This window comes from Montipora capricornis, chromosome 7 (assembly GCF_036669925.1).
Source record: "Montipora capricornis isolate CH-2021 chromosome 7, ASM3666992v2, whole genome shotgun sequence".
Taxonomy (NCBI): domain Eukaryota; kingdom Metazoa; phylum Cnidaria; class Anthozoa; order Scleractinia; family Acroporidae; genus Montipora; species Montipora capricornis.
In genome coordinates, this window is record NC_090889.1 from 7856605 (window position 1) to 7882980 (window position 26376).

The 26376-nt window shown below is 41.2% G+C and overlaps 2 protein-coding genes across 8 annotated transcripts in view; both read left to right on the top strand.

Annotated features, from left to right (window-relative positions):
• The window catches only part of LOC138058146 (neuropeptide FF receptor 2-like), a 136876-nt gene that overhangs the window by 67768 nt on the left and 42732 nt on the right, over positions 1 to 26376 (top strand). The window lies entirely within an intron of this gene.
• Positions 301 to 13246, top strand: LOC138058104 (serine-aspartate repeat-containing protein I-like). 5 transcript variants are annotated; one of them, XM_068903990.1, is made up of 7 exons: positions 302 to 474; positions 2021 to 2108; positions 4780 to 4845; positions 8224 to 8325; positions 10333 to 10494; positions 10525 to 12153; positions 12868 to 13246. In XM_068903990.1, exons 1-7 carry the CDS (start codon positions 391 to 393, stop codon positions 12945 to 12947), a joined length of 2211 nt encoding a protein of 736 aa, XP_068760091.1. In that variant the 5' UTR covers positions 302 to 390; the 3' UTR covers positions 12948 to 13246. The 5 variants fall into 5 exon arrangements, with proteins under 5 accessions (XP_068760092.1, XP_068760091.1, XP_068760093.1 ...); XM_068903992.1 differs by having other exon boundaries at positions 305 to 474; positions 10333 to 11540; positions 11628 to 12153; XM_068903993.1 differs by having other exon boundaries at positions 310 to 474; positions 10333 to 11647; positions 11948 to 12153.

The window sequence follows — 26376 nt, forward strand, 5'->3', positions numbered from 1 at the left end:
TTACGATTTTTTTCTTAATTTAAAACTCAACAACATTTCTCCTTTGCTATGTTTCCATAGCAATTTCCGTATTGGACTGTAGAACCTATTTATGCATTCATCACTGACCAATTGGAACACGCGCTATCCCCGTGAGTATATAATAAGAGGAAGTATAAACAGACCGACGAGAAGCCATTTTAATTATTAAAAAGAAAAACACGTTATTAATTTGCTAGATTAATATTACTCCGCCGTGATGGCCATTGACGCAGAGTATTTTCTATAAGCAATATTAATTGGATTCAATAAAAGCTGGTTCCTTTTTATTATGTCATTCACTCCGGTTTCTCAGTGTGGATTGAAGATCAAAGCTTTGGTTCGTTAATTAAACCCAACACGCTTCAAGACATGTCTCGTCTTGTGCTGTTCCTTTGTGTTCTGCAGACAGTTTCAGTGATGTTTCCTCACAGCAGTGCTGCACCAGTCCATAAGGTAAATCATAAAGTAAACACGAATTCTTTGAAGAAGTGATAGTTTTCAAAGGTGACTGGCGGGGATACTAGGAATAAAATCCGATTGTCCCTTTGCAGGCGTCGAACTACTAGTTCGGATGCTGTACTACTGAGCTATAGGAGACGCGTGGAAACTAAGCCATTACCCTAGGTTCATCTGACAAGTTGTCCCGCTTCACTGCTCGAACTAAAAATCATCGAAACGGTGCATTCTCGCCATTGAAATGAATTTCTAAGAAGGAAGATACTATCTCTTCAATTCATCTACCGGGTTTGACAATTTCCATCTCGGTCATCAATTCATTAATTCTTGTTACACCGCTGCCGGAGGTGGAACATTTAACAATTATTCGCCAAAGGCGAGGTGAATAATTGTTTTTGTATAATTACATCATATTAGGTGATTATTTGAAAAATACGCATTTTCTTTAAGACAATTATTTTCTTAGTGTCACCTCCACAAAATGGTTGCAGCCATTTAGGTGTGTTTGATTGACTTTATTCCGGAATAAGAATACGTGGTGTGATGATTTAAAACGGTATGTCTGGCGCTTTTAAAGCAACAACGATAATAAACGTATGTTTAAAATATCATTTTAGCAAGTGTTTGTTAATTTTATTGTGAATATCCGTAAAAACGAAGGATTTTTAACTTAAAATTCTATGTATTCCTATACCGGAATACGGTCAATCGAACGCGCCCTTAGATAAATTACCTCAAGTGCAACCACTCAGCCCAGAGAATTTTATATCGTCAATTATTTATTATACTAAAAAAGGATCTTCCTTAAATTAAAAATTACGTTTGCCGTGAGGTACATAGGAAGCGACGGGAAAAAATCATTGAAAAAAAAAGACACATGAAAGAAAGGTTTTCTTACAGCATTAAAAAATACAAGCAGATAACTGCACATTAATAGAAATTAGACATACTGAAGGAAGTTTCTCTATGATGGACGATGGCAAGCTAGACGGCCTAAAATCATCACGGGGTTGGGGTTCGGATATAGTCTAGAAGAATTGCCCGCGGCGTTTTCGTATGCGATGACCATGGTTTATCAGTGCCCCAGAAGTTGAGTGGTTATTTAACATTTGTTTTTTTCAACAAAAGACTCGCTCTGCGCTCATCAAACTAGTTGCTGTGTAAATTTTCAACCTAACCCAGCAATTAAGGTGTCTCTCGATACCGAAAAGGAAACTGAATAGCAGAATGTAAAAAATGACTTCAGTCTTCCAACCTCTTAGAACATGAACATTATTTTCAAAGTAATATCAGTCGTTTATTCCAAAAAAAGATGTTTTTAATTAGTTTACATATGGAATTGAGCAATTATAATCATGGCTAATATATCATACAAAAAAGCTGCATCGATATGCTTTGAGAACTTCCGAAATGTTCGAAATGACAATTGCGACGTCAAAGTGGAGAGCCGTTTGGAGTCGTACAACTACCCCGAGGTCTATCTATTATTATTTCAATACTTTGCCATTGCTTAACATAGTTTTTGTCATTATTGCCATTTAAGCGTTCGTTACATAACAACCGTATGGAAAACTTTAACATGGAATTCATGGAACAGAATGACGTACCGGAAGAAATAAATAGTGACGAAGGTACTTAACTCAGCGAACTATAACTAAGAAATTTTATGAAACAGCTTTAACAAACTACAAGGCTGGAGTCAAACTCATTGCTCTGATTTAGACAACCATGTAGTAAGGAGGCAGTGTAGCCCAGGCTTGTTGCAAAATACGCAACGCAATATACCCGCCGATGTCAATATGTAAAATACGCAATATGTGCTAAACGGTTTATTTTAACAGCGGTTTACTTGGAAAATGTCAAACTGCGCATGCTCACCGTTCCCATAAGGTTCCTCGTGTAAACACCTGGATAATGGATGTGGTTTGCGGTAACTGTTGCTAACAGTCGGTAGAGCAGCGGTGATGTAACCCGAAGGTCGTGGGTTCAATTCCCACCCTGGTCAGAGTGTTTCTCTGTCCTTGTGAGGGCCCCTTTCCATCAGTAGGGCTAACGTTCACATGGTTCATATGGGGTAGACACTTAGCACTTCACATGCCACTCTATTCAGTTAAGTCTGTTTCTAACATTCATCGCCTTCCATCTTTAACCATGCTTTGTTATATGCAGCAATAATTTAAAGTACTAAGTATTAAAGACTCCTTTTTAATGTCCTTTTAATAACCGTTTTGTCATCAGAACCGGATTGTTCTCCAAATCCGGAGCAGTCAAGAACGCAAGGAAATGTCTTTCCCTCAAATGTGTCCGCGGTTGTTTACATTTAAGGTCGACATTTTCGTAGGCATAGCCTAGCGTAAAATTTAACATTTATGTTGCGTCTTGTTTTCTTGCATCTCTTGCCATTTTAACTCGATAGACTTGTTTCCGTCGAAGTAAACGTGCGACATATAAAGAATCGGGTTAGGGTTAGTCGTCTGAGTGGGATGGAGGAGATGATTACTTTCTCTTGCCGAAAGGATTCCTCTAAATTTCCGGAGATCTAACGGTGATGTACCCTCAAATATTTTAGCTAGCTGAGATGTTCTGAATTGTGAAATGTGGTGCACGGGAAGAAATCCGGAAGGTTGGAACTGATAGCTCGTTATATTGATTTCAACACGAATGCAGGAAACTCAAGGACTACAGTTTAGTTCTATCTCTAAAAGACAGAAGACACCATATTCTGAATCTTGAGTATCGTAAAATAATAAAATACCTGAGGTTGCTGTCTCCTGGTACATCAATACTTCAACGGGAAAAAGTTCATCGCGTTAAAATGGTACGAAATATACGAAAACACTGGACGCAACATCGAAGGAAAATTTTTCTCTAGGATATACTTATGAAAGTGTCGACTTCAAATGTAAAACGGAAGCATTTGAGTGAAAGATGAAAGGCGATTAATGTTGCGAACACATGCTATGCCGCAAAACACATCCATTTTGCAAATGTACATTAGAAACCTCGTAGAAACGATGAGCATTCGCAGTTTGACATTTTTCAAGTAAACCGCTGTCAAAATAAACCTCTTTGCGCATATTTCGTATATTGCGTGTTTTACAGAATGACGTCGACATATTTTGCGTGTATTGGGTATACTGCGCATTTTGCGTATTGTGTTGCGTTTCGTATTTCACAATAAGCCTGTGGAAAGGAAAGGAAAGGAACTTTATTTAAGTGTCTAGTAAGTAGTTCTAGTGCTGGAGCACTAATTGGGGACACCGTAAACTGAAATTAACTATTGACACAAATCAAGTGAAATGTTGGTTTTTGAGGAGAGGGGAAACTGGAGTACCCGGAGAAAACTTCTAGGTGCAGAGTAGAGAACCAACAAACTCAACCAACATATGACGCCGGATCTGGGAATCGAACCCGGGCCACATTGGTGGGAGGCGAGTGCTCTCACCACTGCGCTATCCAAGCACCCTCTGCAAGCTCCTCTCCTGGGTTCCAGAGATCCCTGGCTCAGAGCCCGCTCTGAGCACTCGTTGGCTTTGATCCTGGTAGTCCCTGGTTCAGCTTCTCGGCTGCACTTGTAAATACACAACTGGTTTGCCCCCTACCAGTTGTGATACTTACAAACGTCGCTGTCACAATTACGTCCTTTGGGAAGTGGTCAATTAGGTATGTATGCAGATAACTTTGTATAAAGCTAGTGGTTATTTCAAGTTTGCTTACAATTGCTAAATGTAAAAAAAAATTGGTATTTCACCTCAACTTTAGCTTAAGATTACCCCAGTGGCAAATTATCCTAAGCGTGTAACGTTCACATACCGAACTTTAAGTGCATTGTGGTGAAATGTGACAGAAGTTCCCTTGCAGTTTGTTCAGTAACATTGTCCAATGCAGATTTTTTTTCCTGTTGGCGTATTCGTTAGCCGCTGTTTTTAGTATATGTAATCACATGGGTCCGAGGACAATTAAGGATTAATTTCATGCGTATTTTCAAAGATTTTACAAAATTGCCCGAGTTGGGAAGCGAAGAGGGCAATTTGCAAAAACTGAAAAATGCTAGTGAAGTCAATCCTTAATCGCTCAAGGGGGGGCACATTTTTAAATGACCAATCGGTTTAATCATGGGAACAATTGAATCTTAAATATACAGCGGGCACGCTTTCCTTAACGTTCAATTCAATAATTGAAATCGTTGCGCTTAAGATGTATTTTATAATTGGACAAAAAGCAAGTGACAAGGGACTTGATTCATTCCCCTTCACTTAAATGATATTTTTTTCTTGGTTTTTTTTTTAATGAAATATGAAGACTGGGACCCGAAAGACCCAGAAGACATCACTGACAGCGAAGACGAAGCTGATATGAACGGAAAAGGTACATAAATGGTTATGTTATAATATTTCAGGTGCCGATGAGAGACAATTGTCCAGTTAAAGTGGTACTGTGATGAAAGCATAACTTCATTTTCTTTCTTCAGATTTCGAAAGTGTGTTTGCTTCACACCTTCTTGGCAAAATTGTGAGCTTTAATTTCTATCAAAAGGCTGTTTACTTCGAGTGTAACTTTTTGATTCCACGCTCTTGCACTACTCACGTTCAAAACTGACCGCTTGGACCTCAGAAGGTTGGATCTAGGGAAAAGTGACGTCATTAACTCAATAGCTTAAAATTTCAGCGTTTAAATGCAGTTTATCATGTATGCAAAACACGAGTTTAAAAAATCTGGATTTAATTCAGTCGCATACAAACGCATTGCATTCGTAAACTAGTGTCTTTGACATAATTTTCTCCTCGACCCAGCTCTCTCAAGACTTTACAGTTAGTGAAAGCGGACCATTAAGTAGGAAAATTCCGGTTAAAATAAGCAGATGTCTTTTTAAAGTTAATAGGGCTTAAGACTTGGGTCACTTAAGCTCCATTTACACTACATCTATTTTCGGCCTGGCACTTCTAAATTTTGGCAAGGTGGCCGATAATTCAGGGCACGTCCCTCCTTATTTGCACGACAGATAATTGCTTCTTTCTCTGCTATGCTTATTTCTCAAAGGCACCCCTGAAATACGCTGGGCACTCTTGAGCTCCCTAACATATTGACTAGTGGCTAACACAATTTTAGCGCCAAATTTTACCCGGGTTACCAAAAGGTTATAACCAAGAAGCAATTTTACAGTGCAAGTCCTACGGAAACGAAAGCGAAACGAAGAAGATAAAGCAAAAACGTTCTTTTTCGGGTCATAAAACGACGACGATACGGTCTCCTGCAAGCTATTTTGAATTGCTTAAACCCTCCACGATCGTGGAAGGTATGAACATATCTTTATTGTTTTGCTTGGTGCGACATGGTTCAAGCAAGTTTTCCCGATGACCCTTGGTATTCAAATTTTAGAGTGACCCGCGGCACTTTCCTATATACCCTCCATGAGATTTGTGAAGACATATCTCGGCAGGATACACCAATAAGGAAGGCTGTTACTCCAAATCGTTGACTTGTATTAAGGTTGTTTGTAAGGCCACATAGAAGAGAATGGCGTCGGTGATATCCTTTCCGAGTGGAGAGAACCTCTTAGACGTCATTAAGGGATATAACGAGAAGTGGGGGTTTCCAATGTATGCCGGAGCAGTTGACAAAACCCATATCCCGATAATTGCGCCGAATGATAGTCATACTGATTTCGTTAACAGAAAGGGGTACCACAGCATCATCATGCAGGCTGTGGTGGATCACAATATTTTCTTAAAAGATGTTCTTGTTGTGTTGATGTTGATGTTGTTTGGCTAGGCAGTGTGCACGATGCGCGCGTCCTTTCGAACTCGACACTATTTAAAAAGGGAAACAATAACCAACTTTTTCCGAAGGACTGTGAGAGAGAAATATGTCGATAGATGATAAATCATATCTAGTTATTAGTGGGAATGCTGCATATCCCTTGCTCTCTTGGTTAATGAAGCCATACCCAGAAAACAACACTACACCGAGAAAACAAAATCAAGTCAACTACCAATTAACTCGGACCAGAAGGCCTGTTGAAAATACCCTAGGGAGGTGGATTCGACTTTTAAAAAAGGGTAGACATGTAGGTTTCCTCTGCTGTTACCGTGGTGGTGCCCTCGTGTACATATTGCATATTATTTGCCAAATTCAAAACATTGTATTCCTTCCTGTATGGGAAATGAACAACGAAGCTGGTCAAGACCCAGTAATGTTCTGTGATAATGAAATTCCCTAAAGGGATGCAGCAGATATTCGAGAAACACTGTCACATTATATTAGTTCTTAGTAACTGTTACCTTTTTACAGATCAGGATTATAGCAAAGTACTTGTACATGTTTTAAGAGTTATTTAGGTTAAGGTATCTAAATACGTAAGAGGAGTGCAAACCCTGTCTGCAGTCAACATATTTCAATAATAAAAAAGGGCAGAATGATGCCTTATCCATGAAAATTTAGTTAATTCATTCAGTCTGCAAACACTGAAAAAAGTCAACTTGATCATAAACCAAATCAATTTTAACCAACTCTATGGCAGCATTTCTTTTTATTAGGTATAACGATTATGTCAAACATACGGGACAACTGAGATTCCAATATGTGCAAAGTTGTTAGTCCTTAAGTGATATTTAAACTTACATATCGACAAGCAATGAAACCGTACCATTATGAGAATCTCCATACTCTGGTGTTTTAACGTGACTTTCTTGACTAGTGCGCTCATCTGACGTTTTCATGGAGTCCAATATATGAGGAGCATTCACAACCTGCCTTTCCCCCAAAATCTCGTCGATACTCCTGAAGTGTTTCCACGGCCGAGTATTAGCCCCATTTCCACTTCTTTTAGATTTGTCTTTTTCAGTTTTGTACTTCTGCCGCAATTTTTTTAACTTACTTGTTATATCTTTAACCGTGAAGCCTTCGAAAACTTTGGAGAGCGGCTGTATCTGATCAGAATAATATTTACATTACTGAAACTTAACAAAGAAGAAAATATCTCAGTGCTAAATCAAAATCGAGGTAAACAGAACTAGCGACATCACGAGGATACCATACTGATCTTAGGTCAAATGGCATGCGGCCGAAAAAACAAAGGATGGAGAACAACCTGTCCAATAAAGTGACTTCCTTCGATAGCACTAAATTTCAAAACGCTCTTAACTCACCTGAAGTGTGCTGTACAAGTCTCTCGATTCCTTTGATGTCTCGCAGCTGCTAAGGGCGAATTGTATAGCTTCTTCCGGCCATAAATCAATCTGCACACTAGTTGCCTCATTACTCCAAACAGTTCTTGCCGCCATCTTTGACGCGAAAAACACAAATCTCTGCGCATGGCTAATTGACATTTGGCAGCCACCGAATGCTGCAAAACTTCGTTTTTAGCACGCGGCCTACTTCTCTATGCGGGCTAGGACTTCCTCCAGAGGTGGTCCTGGCCCGCTTGATTTTTGAATTCTTGGCTCGCGTGCCTAAAATGTTTCATTTAAAATCGAGCGGGGCCGTTGTCTAAATTGAAGGTCCAATGGTTCATTTTTTTCTTCTTATTTTGTCCTTTTGAGGAACCAGATGACTATTCATTATCTCATAGTTGCGTAATACGTTTAATAATATTTTTCTACCTTTTATATGATATGCATATGACTTAAGTGGCTGCTAGTTTAAGCACCACGCTTAAACTAGCTGCTATTACGCTATCACCTTTAATTAAGAGACCTTGTGAACACGCGTTGGTGTCAGAATACTTTTTATTCCAATTTGATTTAGGGATTTACTTTTCCTCTTTGAAACACCAAGATTCCTATCAGAACAACCTAGAGGATATCAAGCACTATGATGAAAAGGAAGAAGCTAACATGATTGAAGGAAGTACGTAAATTGCCTGTGGAAAATGTGGTTTGAATTTTGACGTAGCAATTAAACACACTTCACCGTTCCTTGATTGACTGGAGAAAAACAAGCAAAACGCAATAATTAAAAACCGTTAATGCGCCGATCAAATCGAAACTTCAACATCCCCCCTCCCCCGAGCAAAGCCCGGCCATTTGAACTTTAGAAGATTGGATCGTTCAAATTCCCGCCCCCTCGTTCCAAAATGGTGTTCAAATTCCCTACCCTATCGTCGGATTTGTCTGTTATACCCTATTAAAGAACAATCCTTGTCGGCTCCTCCTGTCTTTAATAAAGACATTTTGAAGACTTTTTTTGTAAGCCAATCGCTCACAAACGCTATATCTTTTCATTTAATCTCTTCCATCTCGTCCAAACGCGTGTTTTATAGCTGTTAGAGACTTCGGCTCCCGAAATTAAAATCATTTGAAACCTGACACTTCCGGTTCAATTCTCCTCAGCCCACGCAGGCAAAGATCAAATTCCCCACCCCCGGGCACAGAACACAGTCAAATGCACGGAGGCTGCCCGGCAGAGGAAGGGGGGGATGCTGAACTTTCGATTTGATCGGCGCATAATAGTCACCAAGTGAACCTACAATTTATAGTTTGCTTTAAAAGACGGAGGAGGGCCATGCTTGAACTTTGAGAATAGCTGAAATAAAGGAGACTATTATTATTGATTGAAAAGACGATTAGTACGGCAATCCTGTAACAAATGGTTTATGATTTAAAAATGTAATGACACAATGGCTTAGCGGGTAATTCAATCATAGAATTTTAGGACTCTCTGTCGAACTGTCTTGCTTTACACACGTTTGGGTTTCTATTCTGCTTGATAAAGCCACTCGAGATCGGCGGGAGAAAATAAGCGATTGCGTCCTTTCCGACAAGCGAACGGAAGAAAAATATCCTCGAAGAATAGAAATGTATATTTCCAATAAACAAAGCAATCAAAAATTATCTTTTTCCTGGCCTAACGCGGCCCGCGCCACAACAGCGATTCAAATATAACACAGATATCGATAAAGTATATTTATTGTTTTCGATTCAGACGGGGCTGAACGTTTGTTTTTTATAACAATATGAAAAGAAATACTATTATTCTTGTCCGATCCTATGCAATTTGTGGCAAACTGATAAGTTGTTCATGTAAAGACTGCTGCAACCGTTGCAATCCAGTAACGTGCACAAACAGCTTGCACATCTTGGTCAATTCCGAGAACTGAACGTTTGACCCGACATAATCTTTACAAGTAACAAAATCGTTTCAACCATAGGTTGTTTGATAATAGTATCAAGATTTCCTGAACAACTTCCAAAAATATTAAGGAGAAAAAAATATCAAACAGAAGAGAACAAAAAAAAACATGTAGCACAATCAGTACAAACATATGACTTCAGCAAATGAATCTGGTTAGCAACAATAATCGATCTCTAGTGACCTCGAAATGACTTCCGTGGCTCAGGTGTCTGAGGTCTTCATTCAGACATCTAGAAATCGCTTCATCACGGTCCAATAGTCATCAACTGGTGTTTTTCACCGTCGACATGGCGAATTTGCGGCCGATATATCAATAACGATTAAATCCTCAAAACTACCGATTAGCAATAAAATATACACATACAAGGCAAGAGGAATAAGAGCACTATTAATTTCATACTAATCTAGCGTTAAATTTGAAAACAAGCCTCCGATTGCGTGGGATTAAATACAAAATATATGAAATATGAAATATGACGATCAGTGGAAGTTTTGTGGTCCACTAAACCTGAGCCGAGCAACGCTCTACAAACCGTTCAACAGAGAACCTGAAATTTCATTTGCTGAGGTTTAGTTGAAATGCCTTCAATATGGTGGCTGTTAAAAATTCCAAGAACCTTTTAACTTGCATTGTGCGCAACCAATACAACATATTTTTTCTTTGTTGGGTGGACAAACGTCTCATTTATTTTTCTCTCTTGATGTTTTAACCTCCGATCAAAGTCGAAGACGAAGACGAAGACGAAGACGAGGATGAGAACGAGGACGAGGACGTGGACGTGGACGAGGACGAGGATGACGACGAATACAAAGACCAAGCCGAAGCCAAAGATGAAGACGAAGACGAAGACGAAGAAAAAGACAAAGACAAAGATAAAGATAAAGGCAAAGACAAAGACAAAGACAAAGATAAAGGCAAAGACAAAGACAAAGACAAAGACAAAGACAAAGACAGAGACAGAGACAGAGACAGAGACAGAGACGAAGACGAAGACGATGACGAAGAAAAAGAAAAAGAAAAAGACAAAGACAAAGACAAAGACAAAGGCAGAGACAGAGACAGAGACAGAGACAGAGACGAAGACGAAGACGAAGACGAAGACGAAGAAAAAGACAAAGACAAAGACAAAGGCAAAGACAGAGACAGAGACAGAGACAGAGACAGAGACAGAGACAGAGACAGAGACAGAGACAGAGACAGAGACAGAGACAGAGACAGAGACGAAGACGAACAAAAAGGCAAAGACAAAGACAAAGACAAAGACAAAGGCAAAGACAGAGACAGAGACAGAGACAGAGACAGAGACAGAGACAGAGACAGAGACAGAGACAGAGACAGAGACAGAGACAGAGACAGAAACGAAGACGAAGACGAAGACGAAGAAAAAGGCAAAGACAAAGACAAAGACAAAGACAAAGGCAAAGACAGAGACAGAGAGAGAGATAGAGACAGAGACAGAGACAGAGACGAAGACGAAGACGAAGAAAAAGACAAAGACAAAGACAAAGCCAAAGACAAAGGCAGAGACAGAGACAGAGACAGAGACAGAGACAGAGACAGAGACAGAGACAGAGACAGAGACAGAGACGAAGACGAAGACGAAGAAAAAGGCAAAGACAAAGACAAAGACAAAGGCAAAGACAGAGACAGAGACAGAGACAGAGACAGAGACAGAGACAGAGACAGAGACAGAGACAGAGACAGAGACAGAGACAGAGACAGAGACAGAGACGAAGACGAAGAAAAAGACAAAGGCAAAGACAAAGACAAAGACAAAGGCAAAGACAAAGACAGAGACAAAGACAGAGACAGAGACGAAGACGAAGACGAAGACGAAGACGAAGACGAAGAAAAAGGCAAAGACAAAGACAAAGACAAAGACAAAGACAAAGACAAAGGCAAAGGCAAAGACAGAGACAGAGAAAGAGATAGAGACAGAGACAGAGACAGAGACACAGACAGAGATAGAGAAGACGAAGAAAAAGACAAAGACAAAGACAAAGACAGAGACAGAGACAGAGACAGAGACAGAGACAGAGACAGAGACAGAGACAGAGACGAAGACGAAGAAAAAGACAAAGACAAAGACAAAGAAGACAAAGGCAAAGACAGAGACAGAGACAGAGACAGAGACAGAGACAGAGACGAAGACGAAGACGAAGACGAAGAAAAAGGCAAAGACAAAGACAAAGACAAAGACAAAGACAAAGACAAAGGCAAAGACAGAGACAGAGAAAGAGATAGAGACAGAGACAGAGACAGAGACGAAGACGAAGAAAAAGAAAAAGACAAAGACAAAGGCAAAGACAGAGACAGAGACAGAGACAGGGACAGACCAGACAGAGACAGAGACAGAGACGAAGACGAAGAAAAAGGCAAAGACAAAGACAAAGGCAAAGGCAAAGACAGAGACAGAGAGAGAGACAGAGACAGAGACAGAGACAGAGACAGAGACAGAGACGAAATGGAAGACGAAGATTCAGAATTATTTCCCGGAGAATACTCTGAAGACGAGACTCAAGCGGACGCTGGGGCACCTAAAGGTAAAAAAAAAAGGTTCGGTAGGATTAGAAACGGGAGTGGTTTTCATACTCACAGTACTTATTCATCTTTGTAAATTTAAATTTGGGATACATCTCTCTTTTTGAGAGCAATGTTAATTTAATAGGTCTAAAAACTGCAAAACCCAGTGCTTTTTGTCGATTTTGGTCATGACACGGCCTGGTTAACAAGTACCTCTTTGAGTTCGTTCTCTTTCGCTTGGATTCTCAGGAGACTTAAATTGAGTAACATCAACTGTCGACATAGCTTTCTTATGGGGAAGCTCTGCTTAGTAATTCCCTTTGTCTGCATTGCTATCCTTGCTATCTAGACATCGTGTAAAACATGCAGTTGCCGGGACAGACTTAGAGTGGTTGGTGTCGGAAGAAAATCCTTGAATAGTTTGGTTTTGCATAACTACTCTTAATGACCGGCTAAAGAACGCATCTGATGTACTCAGCCAATCAGAGGCAAAGCCAACCAAATGGACCCTCTCAGAGTTGACTTCAACCTCGAATTTGCGCCTCTGAATATGAGGCTGAAATTGCTCGTTTTAATTTTACCGTGCTTACCACTGACCTCATGCTCTTTGCGTGAATTGTGATCAGTTTATTGGTTTTCAGCGTTTATCATTATTTACCTTTGGCTTTACTGCTGCAATTATTGCTAACTATTGTTAGGGAAGAATGACTAAACGACTTTAACAACATTCTTAGGGTACTTTGACCGGTGGATCAATGAGGAAGAGGAGCCAGAAAAATCCAATTCAGAGCTGATGAATGCGAATGGTAATTAAGTCCTTTATGTGCCAAGCATAGCAATGTGAAAACGTGAATAAGAAATATTAGCATTTTAAGTATTATGTGTAAACTGTCAGAATAGAAATATCTTGTTTGATATTTTCGCTGTTCAACCTTAGCAAAAGAAAAACCTTTAATTGGGGTCGTGCAATTCCTTTCAATATCGTGAGTAGGCTCGTACAATATGTATCAGCTTTTATCTGTGATGAACTAGCACTCGGAAGGTCATTGGTTGGAGCATTCGTATTTTCCCCAGTAAACATCGCTAAATAAATCTCTTCATTTCAGATATGTATCTGATGTGTCTAGCCTTTTCATTTAACTTTCTTCCAGAGTCCGAAGAAGGTAAACTAACCGTTTAAAAGACCTCTGCTCTGCTCCGATAGGTTTTCTTCGCATACCCGTACTTTCGTTTTTACTTGTCACAACAAATCAGCATTTTAGTTGTTTTCAATTCCAGTGTTCTTGCGAAGGGCCTTTGATGGTATTGGGAATTGAACTTTTTCCCTAACAATCAGCAATAATTGAATGAGTTATTGTGATATACCAAAATAATTAAGCCCGAGGCAAGTAGATTTGGGAGGGGCTGATTTCACATTTACGTGGGCATCACAAAAACTTAATACAATACACATCTTTCATAATGGCGGCCAAATGAAATATTCTTCAGTTCCAATGGTAATAAGCCTTTCTACCCTCGCTTCCACCAGCAAATTTAAAAAGAATTCTCGTTGCAAAATCAGTGTAGTAGGTAAATTAACATAAGTATAAAAGAAAGTGGTCTATAGTTATTTTATTCTATGTTGTTTTAGAGAAATCAAGGGGCATAGGTATCTTCACGTGGAATCCATTTTTTTCTTCTCTAACAAGGAAAAACAATTAAATACGTAGTCATGACCAACTTTTACATCGGTAGGGTAACTGGAGTGAATGCACCAGTCAGCACGTATCATACGAAATTCTTAAAGACTCTGACGGTTGCGTACCTGTTTTTACCCTATCAGGTTTAAAGGGACTGTGAACCTATTCACTATGCAACTAACCGTTAACCTAGGAAATACTTTTAAACGACACAACTCAAACCTTCGTGGCAGAAAATGGTTGCGTCAGTGTTAAATCAAGTTCTATTATTCAGTTTTCCCCTAGCGATTCAAAACACCAGTGTTACACTGTGTTCCTCTCAAATGTGACCGTAACCAAAGTCTGTCGAGCATACATAATTTAAGTTCCAAACAACAAAGATAAACTTTGAAAAACTGTTAGGGCCTGGCCAAACGGGAAATGTTTGGCGACCTAACACCATCATACATTGTTTGGTGACCAAACATTTTACCGTTTGGCCACCTTTTTTGGTGCTGTTTGATCGTGTTTGAAGCCATCAAACATTCGATCAAACAACTTAAAACATTTATATTGTTTTCGTGTTTGATGGGTGAGGTTTCGTTCGTTTGGAAAGCTGTATCAAACATGTTTGGCGAAAGTTTGTATCGATGTGTTTTATTTATGTTTTGAGTGACCCATAGTTCTTGTAGAGTTTGATCTGAGTTGGATCAAACATGTTTTAACCATTTGGCCTCTCACTTCAACATCAGCATGTTTGGTCACCAAACAATGTTTGATGTTGTTTAAACGCCAAACATTTACCGTTTGGCCAAGCCCTTAGGCTGGGCAGTTTTCAAAAACTCCAAGAACTATTGCAATCCATTTTTAAGCTCTATCAATTTTACCGCTCATTGCCTACTTTGGTATTTGCTGTTTTATCAGTTTAAACCTTCTGTCAATGTTTTTAGTAGTTATGCTTACGTTTCACTTGATTTGGTTGCTAATTCTTAGTCACTGAATTTCTCTCAATTTCGTGACACCGCCCCTCTAAGGAAATGACTATAATATGGATAATGATATAATTATTTGTAACCTTGCAACCTTATCGTCCAGGTCACTTCTTGCGTTGGCCTGCCTCTAGTTTAAATAAAAACCTGCAGAGGACCATGTTCGACTATCAGTAAGCAGTACTCAATTACGTCACCCTGTTAATTTTCAATCACGTGCCATTGTTTTCAATCACGTGAGCCATGGTAGCTCCCGAAACAAAGAAAAAACAAAAATACAGGCCTCGGTTGTTCAAAATGTGGTTCCTGGAACAGGTAATGTTTACCTGGCGTGAACTTTTTTATTAATGCAAAACATAAAGAAAGCTAAAATGGCAGCCTAAACTATCCGGACTTTTGTATTAGTAATCACGTTGCGCGGAGTAAAATTAAGCATTAATATCACGCGTGTTTTCAGAAGTTGATAAAATTAAACTCGTCGCTGCCCGACTCGGGCAATTTCAGCAACTTCTGAAAACACGCGTGACATTAATCCTTAATTTTACCAGGACCCATTGCGATTACTTGTTAAGAACATAGTGGGCCAAAGTTTCTTAACATTGTTGATGTACCAGTAAGATAATCAGCCAAGCGGTGTAAAAACACTCGTTCGCTCGCAAGCAAAGCAAACAAACAGACAAACAAGTCAACAACTCCTTTACGTCCAAAACGAGTACAGATGATTGCTATTTAATTATATCCACACGAGAGAAAAATTCTAGTTTCATTCCTAAACAAAAGCAACAACGATGTAACCAAACGTTAAGCTCTAATTTATTTAATTCACCTGTGTTTTTGAGGTTTTCTACCACGTGAAAAAAACAAGAATCCACTTCAAAACACGTATCCGTAAAAAAAGCAAACGGTTTGCCCACAGAAAGAACTTCTTCCACTAAGTTTGAGCTACTCTTTTCGCCAATCAATTGCACAATGTTCTGTGACCTTTTTTTCTGAGCTGCAAGATGCCTTGGTAAAAATGTGAAAGCCCCTGACGCGTTGAATCATCATTGTTCTTCAACCTCACAATCCTGCCACGCCGGGCAACATGCAAGTCGATCCAATTTTAGGATTTTCAGGCGAAAAAATATTGTTCTTCCTGTTATCACTCAAAAATTCACCTTCCGGAGTATCTAGTTTTTTTTTTCTTTCCTTTATTTTCCTTTATAGCATTTTAGCGAATGCAACGCGAATATATTAAATAACAAACTTCGACGAAGACGAAGTTGTTATGCTGAAAATAAAGAAACCAACTGAACGTGGAAGCGGTGAGTTCAGCCAATAAGGAGCGAGTATTTTTGGAGCTCCACCAACGTGAGTGAGTAATTTTGCTCTCTTCACAAGCAAAATTAGGAAAAAAATTCCTTCTTCATTGACCAATCAGCATTCAGTAATTTTGCCCTCTGTGTTATTAGTCAGAGTTATTACTTCGATTCTTTCCCTATCGAGGGTATCCGCCCGCAGCCGGATGTCATTGACTGAGAGTGGATTTGGGTGAGGGACGAAAACCGGATTACTCGGAGAAAAACCCTCAGAGTCCAATTGAGATCAACTGAAACTCAGCCCACATGTGACCCGAGGCCAGGTTTAAACCCTAGTCACGGAGTCGGTAGGCGTGGTTGATAACCGCTAAACCACCCTGAATCCCTAATCAGATAGCTTTAGGTCTACCAGTCTCAGCACTTGGATTCCTTCACTTTGACTACTCTCTGTTTTTCGCTGTTATATGGTGTCATCGATCAGTAGTCCATTCAGAAGATTACCTCATTCAGACGATTAATCCAAGCCGACCATATTTCTGAGGGAAAGGCCACACCACAACACCAGGAACTCCATGCCCTACTCTTTTCGAATAGTGTGTGGGACTTTATGAACATTAAAGGGTTGTGAGACTGGGCCTACGGTTTCTAGTCCTTATCCGAGAAAACTTGAGAGTAACCATTTGTGGATGTGGCAGCACTTTCTTCTCCTCTGATTGGCCAATTTTAATTTGGGGAGAGGTTTTGGGGTGGTACGGAGTTTGTTCGTCTGATACAAATGGCTTTCCTTGAGGCGCTGCTTTCCTACACATTAAGGCCTAAGCAAAGGGTTTCAACAATAGCTCCCCTTCGAACAGTTTTGAAACATATTGAATCGAAATTGAATCCATGCTGAATGAGTTTAAAGGCGTTTTAAACTTTGCTTCAACAACCATTGAACATTTTTTTTTTTTGCAGTTAAAGCCGTCTGCCCACCTCTTTCAACCTTGTTGTGTATGCGCCTGCGCATTAATCGGTCTCTCAATGACTTATCCTTGTCCGTATCCATATTAACAACTGCGGCTGCAGCCTGGGACTGAATACAAAGCCACTCGAGGGTTTGATAAATCAAATGATGATGTGTTGAAACAGTTTAAGCACCCTGGTAGTCAACATCGTTCAACATAGTTCAACATCATTTAACAAACAACTCAAAGACGCTTTGCTTGATTGCAATGAAATTTTGACTTTACCTAGATAAACCGTACCTATTTCTAACAAACCCGTTTTTGGCAAATTTTGCAATTCGATTAGTTTTACATTACAGCATTTTCTGCGCTGTTGCTCAAAGCTTTTAGTTAGTGCTTTCGATAGTGATCTGTAACTTATTTAGAAATCGATCAAATCAAGGAAAGTCCCGACAAGATATTTTAAGTTTCTGGGTGACATACTCAATGAAAGAATTAATTATCGGAATATGAAATTCCTATTGACTTAGAATTTGTGCCTTCATGTTTCAAGCTTGAGAAAACAAAACAAAAACAAATCATGTTCTTCAATACTAAATAAAATATTCCAATTGCCACATTCAATACAAAGGTTGGGATATCGGAAAAGTGTTAGATATAGAAATCCGCCAGAGGACTGGACACTGTATGCGACGTCATGTGACGTCAGAGAGAGGACCATGTGCTTTTGAAATAGTTATGAAGCTAAACAGTTAAGTTAAAAACTGTGGAAATACACGTGGAATAATTCAACATTGTGTGGATTTCTTGTGTAACATTTTGGGGGCCTGTCCGGGAGAAATTGTGGAAGAAACTGGATGGTTTTATTAACTGTTTGGATGGTCGATTGATCACTGTGTACGAGGACTTGAGTGTATCGCCGCCATTACACCTCGATTTTGTGTTTCGATGGACAACGTTTTGTCGAGCAGGATGCAACGGGTTGTAGTTTAAGGGAACATGTGGTGTGGACGGCTGGTCATAAGATAGTGGGACGCGGATTCGAGAACAGGGAAGGTAGGAACGCTGTTTTATTGGATTTTATACATGCGGGTTTATGATCGTGTTGTTTATAAGTAAATGCGAAATGGCCGAAGAGAAACTGATTCTCCTGGATCGCAAAATTTTGTCGTTGGACTTGAGTAGGTTATGTGAATTTGCTCTTCATGCTAAAGTTGAAAAGTCGGCAGTAGAGGGCAAGAGGAAATTAAGTGTTATTCGGGCCATCAGACGAAAAATTGAGGATTCAGTTGAGGATTTGTCCGACGATGATCAAATTGAGTATGTCGATGGGTTAATCGCACATTTGGGCCCACCGCCACTCGAGGGAATGGAAGATAATTACGGTCAAGAAGAATTAGAAAACATAGGCGACCTAAAAAAACTCAAGGAAGAGCTGGGTACATTAGAGTATAAGCAGCAACAAGTCGTGGAAAAATTGGCAAAAATGCAGAAAGAAGAGCTTACTGACTCAGTGAAGGACGAAGGCACGATTAAGTTTCCGGTTAAAGGGGTTGAGCAAAGCATATTCCGCAGAGATTTTAAAGTACAAGGAGTGGTGGGCGACCCTGGCCAGAAGGATAAGCTGGGTTATCAAGCTCTAATATCCCAAATAGAATCAGGGCTTGCCAAGGGATACTCGGATAAGGAAGTAGTTAGTGCCGTAGTCCGTGCTATACAGCCAGGCCTGCAACTAAGAAGCTATCTAGAAAACATGACTGACCTAACCCTGCCCAGGCTGCGTAAGATTCTTCGCTTCCATTTTCATGAGAAAAATGCCACAGAACTTTACCAGCTTCTAACAAACATTGCCCAGCTGCCCAATGAAGACCCGCAGTCATTTTTGATGAGAGCACTCACGATTAGACAGAAGATAATTAGTGCTTCAAAAGAGTCTGATAGTGGGGTTAAGTATGATGCTTCCTCGGTGCAAAGTTTGTTCCTGCATGCCTTGGAAACTGGTCTCGCTGATGAAACCATCCGTACAAAAATACGACCTCTCATTCAAAACCCAAAAGTCGCAGACGAAGACCTCATTGGAGCAATGAGCCTAGCCATATCGGCAGAAGCCGAGCGAAGTAATAAGTTCAGTCTTACTAACAGGGGAAAGTCTGCAAAGGTGTTCACCGTTGAAAGTGCAGTAGAACCAAACACAAGGAAAGAATTGCAGAAGGACTCACAAATTCTAGCTACACTGAAGGCTGTACAAGCAGAGCTGGCCACAGTGAAAACGGAAGATAAGACCCTCCGGGAAGAAGCAGGTAACCAGAAAGGAGACACTATGATACAAAGTCATCAGTGTGGGGGTGGAGTGAAAGCTGGAACAAGACGACCAGGTTGCCAAGAGTGTAGAAGGAAGGGGGAAGGCGACCGATGTCCACATTGCTACCTCTGTGGTGGCTTGAACCATATTTCACGCTACTGTCAGACCAGGCTCAGAAGTTATCCGGGAAACGCAGCCAGGCTACCCCCGCGGGACAGGGAGTAGCCTCGCCAGAGAAAGAGAAGTCCCACCAGTGTAGTTGTTGCCTGAAGCCCGATTGCCACACACAGTTCCGACAGTGTTCAAGGTGCCAGTCTGTTTGGTATTGTTCGGTGCGTTGCCAGAAGGCTCATTGGCCAAAGCATAAAGTGTTATGCAAAGCAATCAAGGAACTCTCTGAGAGAGAATCGTTTAAAGAAAAGGGGTTAGGAGATGCCCAAGACAGAGGTGTGTATGCTAGTCACATCTCTCCCAGGCAACAGGAACGTATAGTTAAGCTGGTGGGAAGAAAGTGTTTGGTAGATTGCTACCTGGATGACATGGCTACAAAAGTTTTATGGGACACAGGAGCCCAAGTGTCAATTGTTTCAGTAGATTTCCTGAAGAGCCAACTACCAACAGTCAAAATAAGGGATATTGAACACTTACTTGGTACAGATGGGTCCATAAGTTTGCAAGCAGCAAATGGGACGAATATCCCTTACTGTGGATGGGTAGAGATTGGTGTAAGGTTAACAAATGAGAATGAGACAGAAACTAGGGTTCCGTTCTTGGTGACAATGGAGAACATTGAGCAGCCCATCATTGGTTTTAATGTTATAGAATTAATGGTCAAGAATACTGAAGGCAAAGAAGATGATGCATTACTGGGAAGGATGTTAAGAAGCTTTAAAACGAGTAAAAGTGGTGACATACAAGCGTTGATAAGCCTAATACGTACTACCAATTCTGATGAACTTTGTCTAGTTAAATCTACAAAGAAGCCACACACTGTCCCTGCAGGGGACACGGTTCACTTACCTTGTCGTGCTAATACTGGACCAATCTACCGTAAGACCCCTGTCATTTTTGAGCCAGATGAGTTGACAACCTGGCCTGCGGGATTGGCAGTCCACGAATCCCTTACCACTGTGAAGGAGGGTGATGCAACCATCTTATCAGTCGCAGTGACCAATAACACAAACCACGATATCACCCTGCCTGGAAGAGTTGTCCTGGGGCGCCTCCAGCTGGTCCGGTCAGTTACTCCTATTGAAGTCAGGTTTAAGGACCCTGAGACACCGACCCCATGCGAGGGACCGCCTTGTGAAAAAGATACACCGGCTGAACGGATTGAGAGTGACTTGCCATGGTTACCTGAAGTTGATTTGAGTGGACTGACGGTAAAACAAAAGGAGCAGGCAAGACAGTTGTTGGTTGAAGAAGCGGATGCATTTGCAACGAACGATGATGATGTCGGCTGCATTCCCGAATTGAAGATGGATATTAGACTGACTAGTGACCAGCCAGTGCAGAAGAATTACATTTCCATACCCCGTCCACTCTACCCAGAAGTTAAAGGTTACGTTGAAGACTTGCTGAACCGAGGTTTCATCCGGAAGTCCAAATCGCCATTCTCAAGTAGTGTTGTCTGTGTTCGCAAGAAAGATGGCGGAATGAGGTTATGTATAGACTACAGAGAATTAAATAAGAAAACAGTGCCAGACCGGCATTCTATTCCTCGGATCCAGGAAGCGTTAGACAGTCTAGGAGGCAAGTCATGGTTTAGTGTTTTGGATCAGGGAAAAGCCTATCATCAGGGGTTCATCGGCGAGAAAAGTCAACCGTTAACTGCGTTTATTACACCTTGGGGGTTATACGAATGGGTGCGGATACCATTCGGACTCATGAATGCGCCCGCAAACTTTCAAAGATTTATGGAGAACTGTCTTGGCGAGCTGCGTGACGAGATGTGTATCCCCTACTTAGATGATGTAATTGTATTCTCAGAAACATTTTCGGAACATATTGAACATCTCCGTAAAGTTCTTCGTCGGTTGAGGAGTTATGGTGTGAAGCTTAAGCCTGGAAAGTGTGCATTGTTCAAACGGGAAGTGTCTTTCCTTTGAAGAATTATCTCTCAAGACGGGTACCGGATAGATCCCAAAGCTACAAATGCAGTGATTGCAATGAATAATTGAAAACCGCGGACCGTTGGAGAAGTAAGAAGACTCATGGGTCTACTTGGGGTGTACCGCCGTCATATCAAAAACTTTGCACAAATAGCAAAACCCGTTTACGATCTCCTCAATCATGACCTGCTGGGGAAAAAGAATGCTACCTCAACCAGACAGAGCCCAGGGTTGCGTAGTGGACAGTTACCATCTTCGTCACCAGTGAAGTGGGAACCCAGGCACCAGTCTGCGTTGGCTACCCTAATAGGTAAAATAACTTCACCTCCTCTACTGGCATACCCAGATTATAATGCGCCATTCATTGTACACACCGATGCATCACAGGATGGCTTGGGAGCGGTCTTGTATCAGAAGCAGAACGGTTCTACCCGAGTAATTGCATATGCCTCTAGGACTCTGACCCCGGCTGAACGCAACTACCACATGCACTCTGGCAAATTGGAATTCTTAGCATTGAAATGGGCAGTGACAGAACAGTTCAGGGACTACCTCTATTACGCTCCTGACTTTGTAGTATACACCGACAACAATCCCTTGACTTATGTGTTAACATCTGCTAAGTTAAATGCTACAGGATTGCGGTGGGTTGGAGAGCTTGCAGACTTTAACTTTGAAATACGGTATCGACCAGGCAGGTTGAATGCTGATGCTGATAGCCTTTCCCGATTGCCCCGTGACTTCCACACCTACATGGACAGTTGTACTGAGAAGTTAACTCCGGAAAGCTTGCATGTATCAATCTCTGCAGTCCAGACATTGTCAAATGGGGACTCAATATGGCTGACAGCTCTGACTGATGAAGAAGAGGAACTCCATCTTGTCGACGCCCCGTCATTAGCATCTTGCAATCAAGTAAGAGTGGTGGATTTAGTGAAAGCACAGAAAGAAGACCCTCACATTGGACGCGTCCTTGAATTACTCAAAGCAAACCACAAACCGACAGTGAAGGAAAAGTACCAAGAATCACCTTTGGTTCGTAAGTTCCTGAACGAGTGGCACAAGTTTCATGTACACAGGAAGAGTGGGTTACTTTATCGTAACCAGCAGGTTGTTCTCCCATTGAAATTTCGTCGCACCGTTTACCGTGAACTCCATGAAGAAATGGGCCACCTTGGTGTTGAGAGAGTGCTAGCTCTGGCTGGAGAAAGATTTTATTGGCCACACATGAGGAGAGATGTAGAGAACTTTATCCATCACGTATGCCGATGTCTAAAACAGAGACGTCCAAATCTACCAACAAGAGAACCATTACAGCCAATTACAACAACGGCTCCTCTTCAAATGGTTTCCATCGACTTTGTGCACCTAGAGCGGAGCTCCGGAGGCTATGAGTATATCCTGGTGGTGGTAGATCACTTTACCAAGTATGCGCAAGCGTACCCAACGAGGAATAAGACCGCTATTACCGCTGCAGACAAGATCTTCAATGATTTCATCCCTCGCTTTGGGTTTCCTGAGAAAATCCATCATGACATGGGAGGCGAGTTTGAAAACCGTTTGTTCAAGAGGCTTGAGGAACTCTCTGGAGTAATGCACTCGAGGACTACTCCATACCATCCACAGGGCAATGGTTTGGTTGAGAGAATGAACCGTACGTTACTCAGTATGTTGCGAACCCTACCTGAAACTCACAAATCCAGCTGGAGAGATCATGTAAATAAACTCGTTCATGCATACAACTGCACTGTCCATGAGTCAACAGGTTATGCTCCATTTTTTCTTTTATTTGGTCGTAATCCTCGCCTGCCAATTGATGTAATGTTTGATCTCGAGTAGGAATCAGGAGCCAAATCACATGCTGAGTATGTTACCAAGTGGAAATCGGCCATGCAAGAAGCTTACTCACTCGCATTAAAATCTGCCATGAAAAGTGCCATGAGAGGGAAAAAGAATTATGACAAACGAGTAAGATCATCAGCGCTGCAAGTAGGAGATCGTGTCCTGGTACGCAACCTCACTCCTCGTGGTGGACCAGGAAAGCTCCGTGCGTTCTGGGAAGACCAAATTCATCTGGTCGTTGCAAGAAAGGGGGAGGGGAGCCCAGTATACGACGTAAGGCCAGAATCAAGTCAGGGACCTAGCCGTACTCTACATCGAAACCTCTTACTCCCTTGTGACTGGTTGCCAGGGAAACCCTGGGAGGACCTCCCTCCTGTAAAAAAGAGCAGAACACCGGCACCTTACTTTTGTGATGACACCCAACCACTGGTACACGAAGGGGACGGAAGTGACAGCGAAGACGATCTTCCAGAAATTTCATGCGGTAACCGCCCACTGAGACGTGATAGAAATGACCAAACACATATACAGTTAGAGTCTACAAGGAAAGACGAACCACAACCAGATATCACCTATGTTCATGATGGTGAGGTGTCAAGTGAAACGGGAACAGAAGCTAACATTGCTGGTACCTCTAACGAAGCACCGTTGATGGAGGACCCTCAAGCAGATGGTGGAGAGATGGTCGAACAAGAGTATACTGGCAACCTAGGCCGGCCTCAGCGTCTGAGACAGGGCCCAAAGCGCCTTACTTATGACACTCCTGGGGAACCAACTTACGTGCAGCAGGTTCGTGCCAGTCCATTTGCAGAAATACAGCAGTGCGGGATACCTACACCGTCAACACCCTACATACCTGAACTGCCAGTGAACCAGTACTGTGTGCTACCACCAGCCTTGAACTACATAGTTCCACCGGTACCACCCATGATGTCCTGGAATGCGAACATGATAGTGCCTCATATGATGCCCCAGCCAGTATTACCACAGCTGCCACAATGGAGAGTGCCATACCAGTCATTCCAGTGCAGATAAACAGCTTTTCTTTTTTTGCCTATTACATTGTTTTCCTAAAAAAAAAAAAAAAAAAAAAACACGAGAATTTTCCTAAGTGTATTTAAACATTCGTTATGTGAATGCTGTGAAAACTGTCTTAAGATAGTCGTTGTACTACAGAATCGTGAACGCCAGTATGGAGAGATGAATTAAGAGATTAAGTGGTCTGTAAGGAGCTGGGCCTGATCACCCCACTCCAGGATTTAAGAAGTAAGGAATATTCTGAATCAAAAGCTGCCACTCTTGTAAAGAATTATTCTGTATTGCAAGTCAAATGTCATGGATGACATTCTTTTTTAAGTTAGGGGGGAGTGTTAGATATAGAAATCCGCCAGAGGACTGGACACTGTATGCGACGTCATGTGACGTCAGAGAGAGGACCATGTGCTTTTGAAAAAGTTATGAAGCTAAACAGTTAAGTTAAAAACTGTGGAAATACACGTGGAATAATTCAACATTGTGTGGATTTCTTGTGTAACAAAAGCGCTATCCGTACGTCTCACTGAATACACTCCTAAAGGTACACAGTAGCCCTAAGAATGTATCTTTTTTTGGTGTCAATTAATTGCGCAAATTTTGTAATTTTGAACAATTGAAATATTTTACCAGTTAGTTAAAATGAAGACTTTATCCAATTCAAAAGGAATTACAAATAAAACTTTCGCGGGGAGATCATTTGGTGCCATTAGTACTAGGGTAGTCTTGACACGTCTTGTGCCCAATAAAAACCCCCACAAAACACCAAATTCCTTTCATAAAACCGATTGAAAGGGCGATATGAAAGCTTTAGCAGGTGCTAATGGCTAAATAATCTTCGCTAATCCAACATTCAATTACTTAAATTACTTACAGTATGGGATCCTTAGCACAATGCAGTGCTTAGTATAATACACTACATGCATTACCTACCATATAAGACATTGTATTGTTCAGTGTTACTGCCAAGAAAAAAAAAAGAAAGAAAATTATCAAGCTTTATACTTATTGAAACAGACTTAACTGATTAGAGTGTAATATGTAGTGCTAGGTTTTCTACCCCATATGAACCATGTGAGCGTTAGCCCGACTGATGGAAATGGGCCCACACAAGGACAGAGAAAAACTCTGACCAGGGTGGGAATTGAGCCCACGACCTTCGGGTTCATTCGGGTTAGATCATCGCTGCTATACCGACTGAGCTACAGACGGTCAGACGGGAGCAGATCGTGGGAACTGGAGATGTTAAAGTCACGGCAATGAACATACACAAGTAAAAGGAGGGATTACATTTTTTGGCCGTGTAGCACCTATATTTGAACAGACTTAACTGATTAGAGTGTATGTGAAGTGCTAAGTATCTACCCCATATGAACCAGGTGAGCGTTAGCCCTACTGATGGAAATGGGCCAAAACAAGGACAGTGTCATTGGTACCGAATCTATAAAGACGACTCACTTTTCAACTTTCATGTCATCCAGTGTTTGATTTCAGTCTGAACACGTGCATTGGGCCGTGCAGTGACCTTGCCTGCGTGCGCGAAATGTGATTGATTTGTTTGCAGCTAAACCACAATGAAAAAGAGAGAGTCAAGACACAAATATATAAGTTCCCTTTCAGGTTGTTAAAATAAGATCGGCCAGAGGGTAAAGGGTTTGCATCAATAGATTGTTTTCAATCAGGTGACGAGTCGGCAATGTTGGTGTACAAAACAATAGCAAATTATGGCTCATGTTTTGCATTATAATAAACTGAAATTTTTTTCTCTATTGTTCTGTACACCAACATGGCCGCTGTGACGTCAGGGGAAAACCATCTTTACGCGGCAGTGTTCATGGGTTTGTGCTCGGTGCAAGTCCTCACATGCAACCGATCCCAGAATCTGTAAGCTTACGTCCTGTTGAAGCGCAAGGTCCCTGCTGCTCCCGTAAGCTTTGCAAATGGTGAGTTGCTCCTCAGATGTAGGCCTCTGAGAGAACACTGTGGCTGATTCTACAGTTTATGGTTTGATAACATCGTTTCATTAAAACCCAAATTTTCTATTTGTTTCGTATGTGCTTTCCTTGT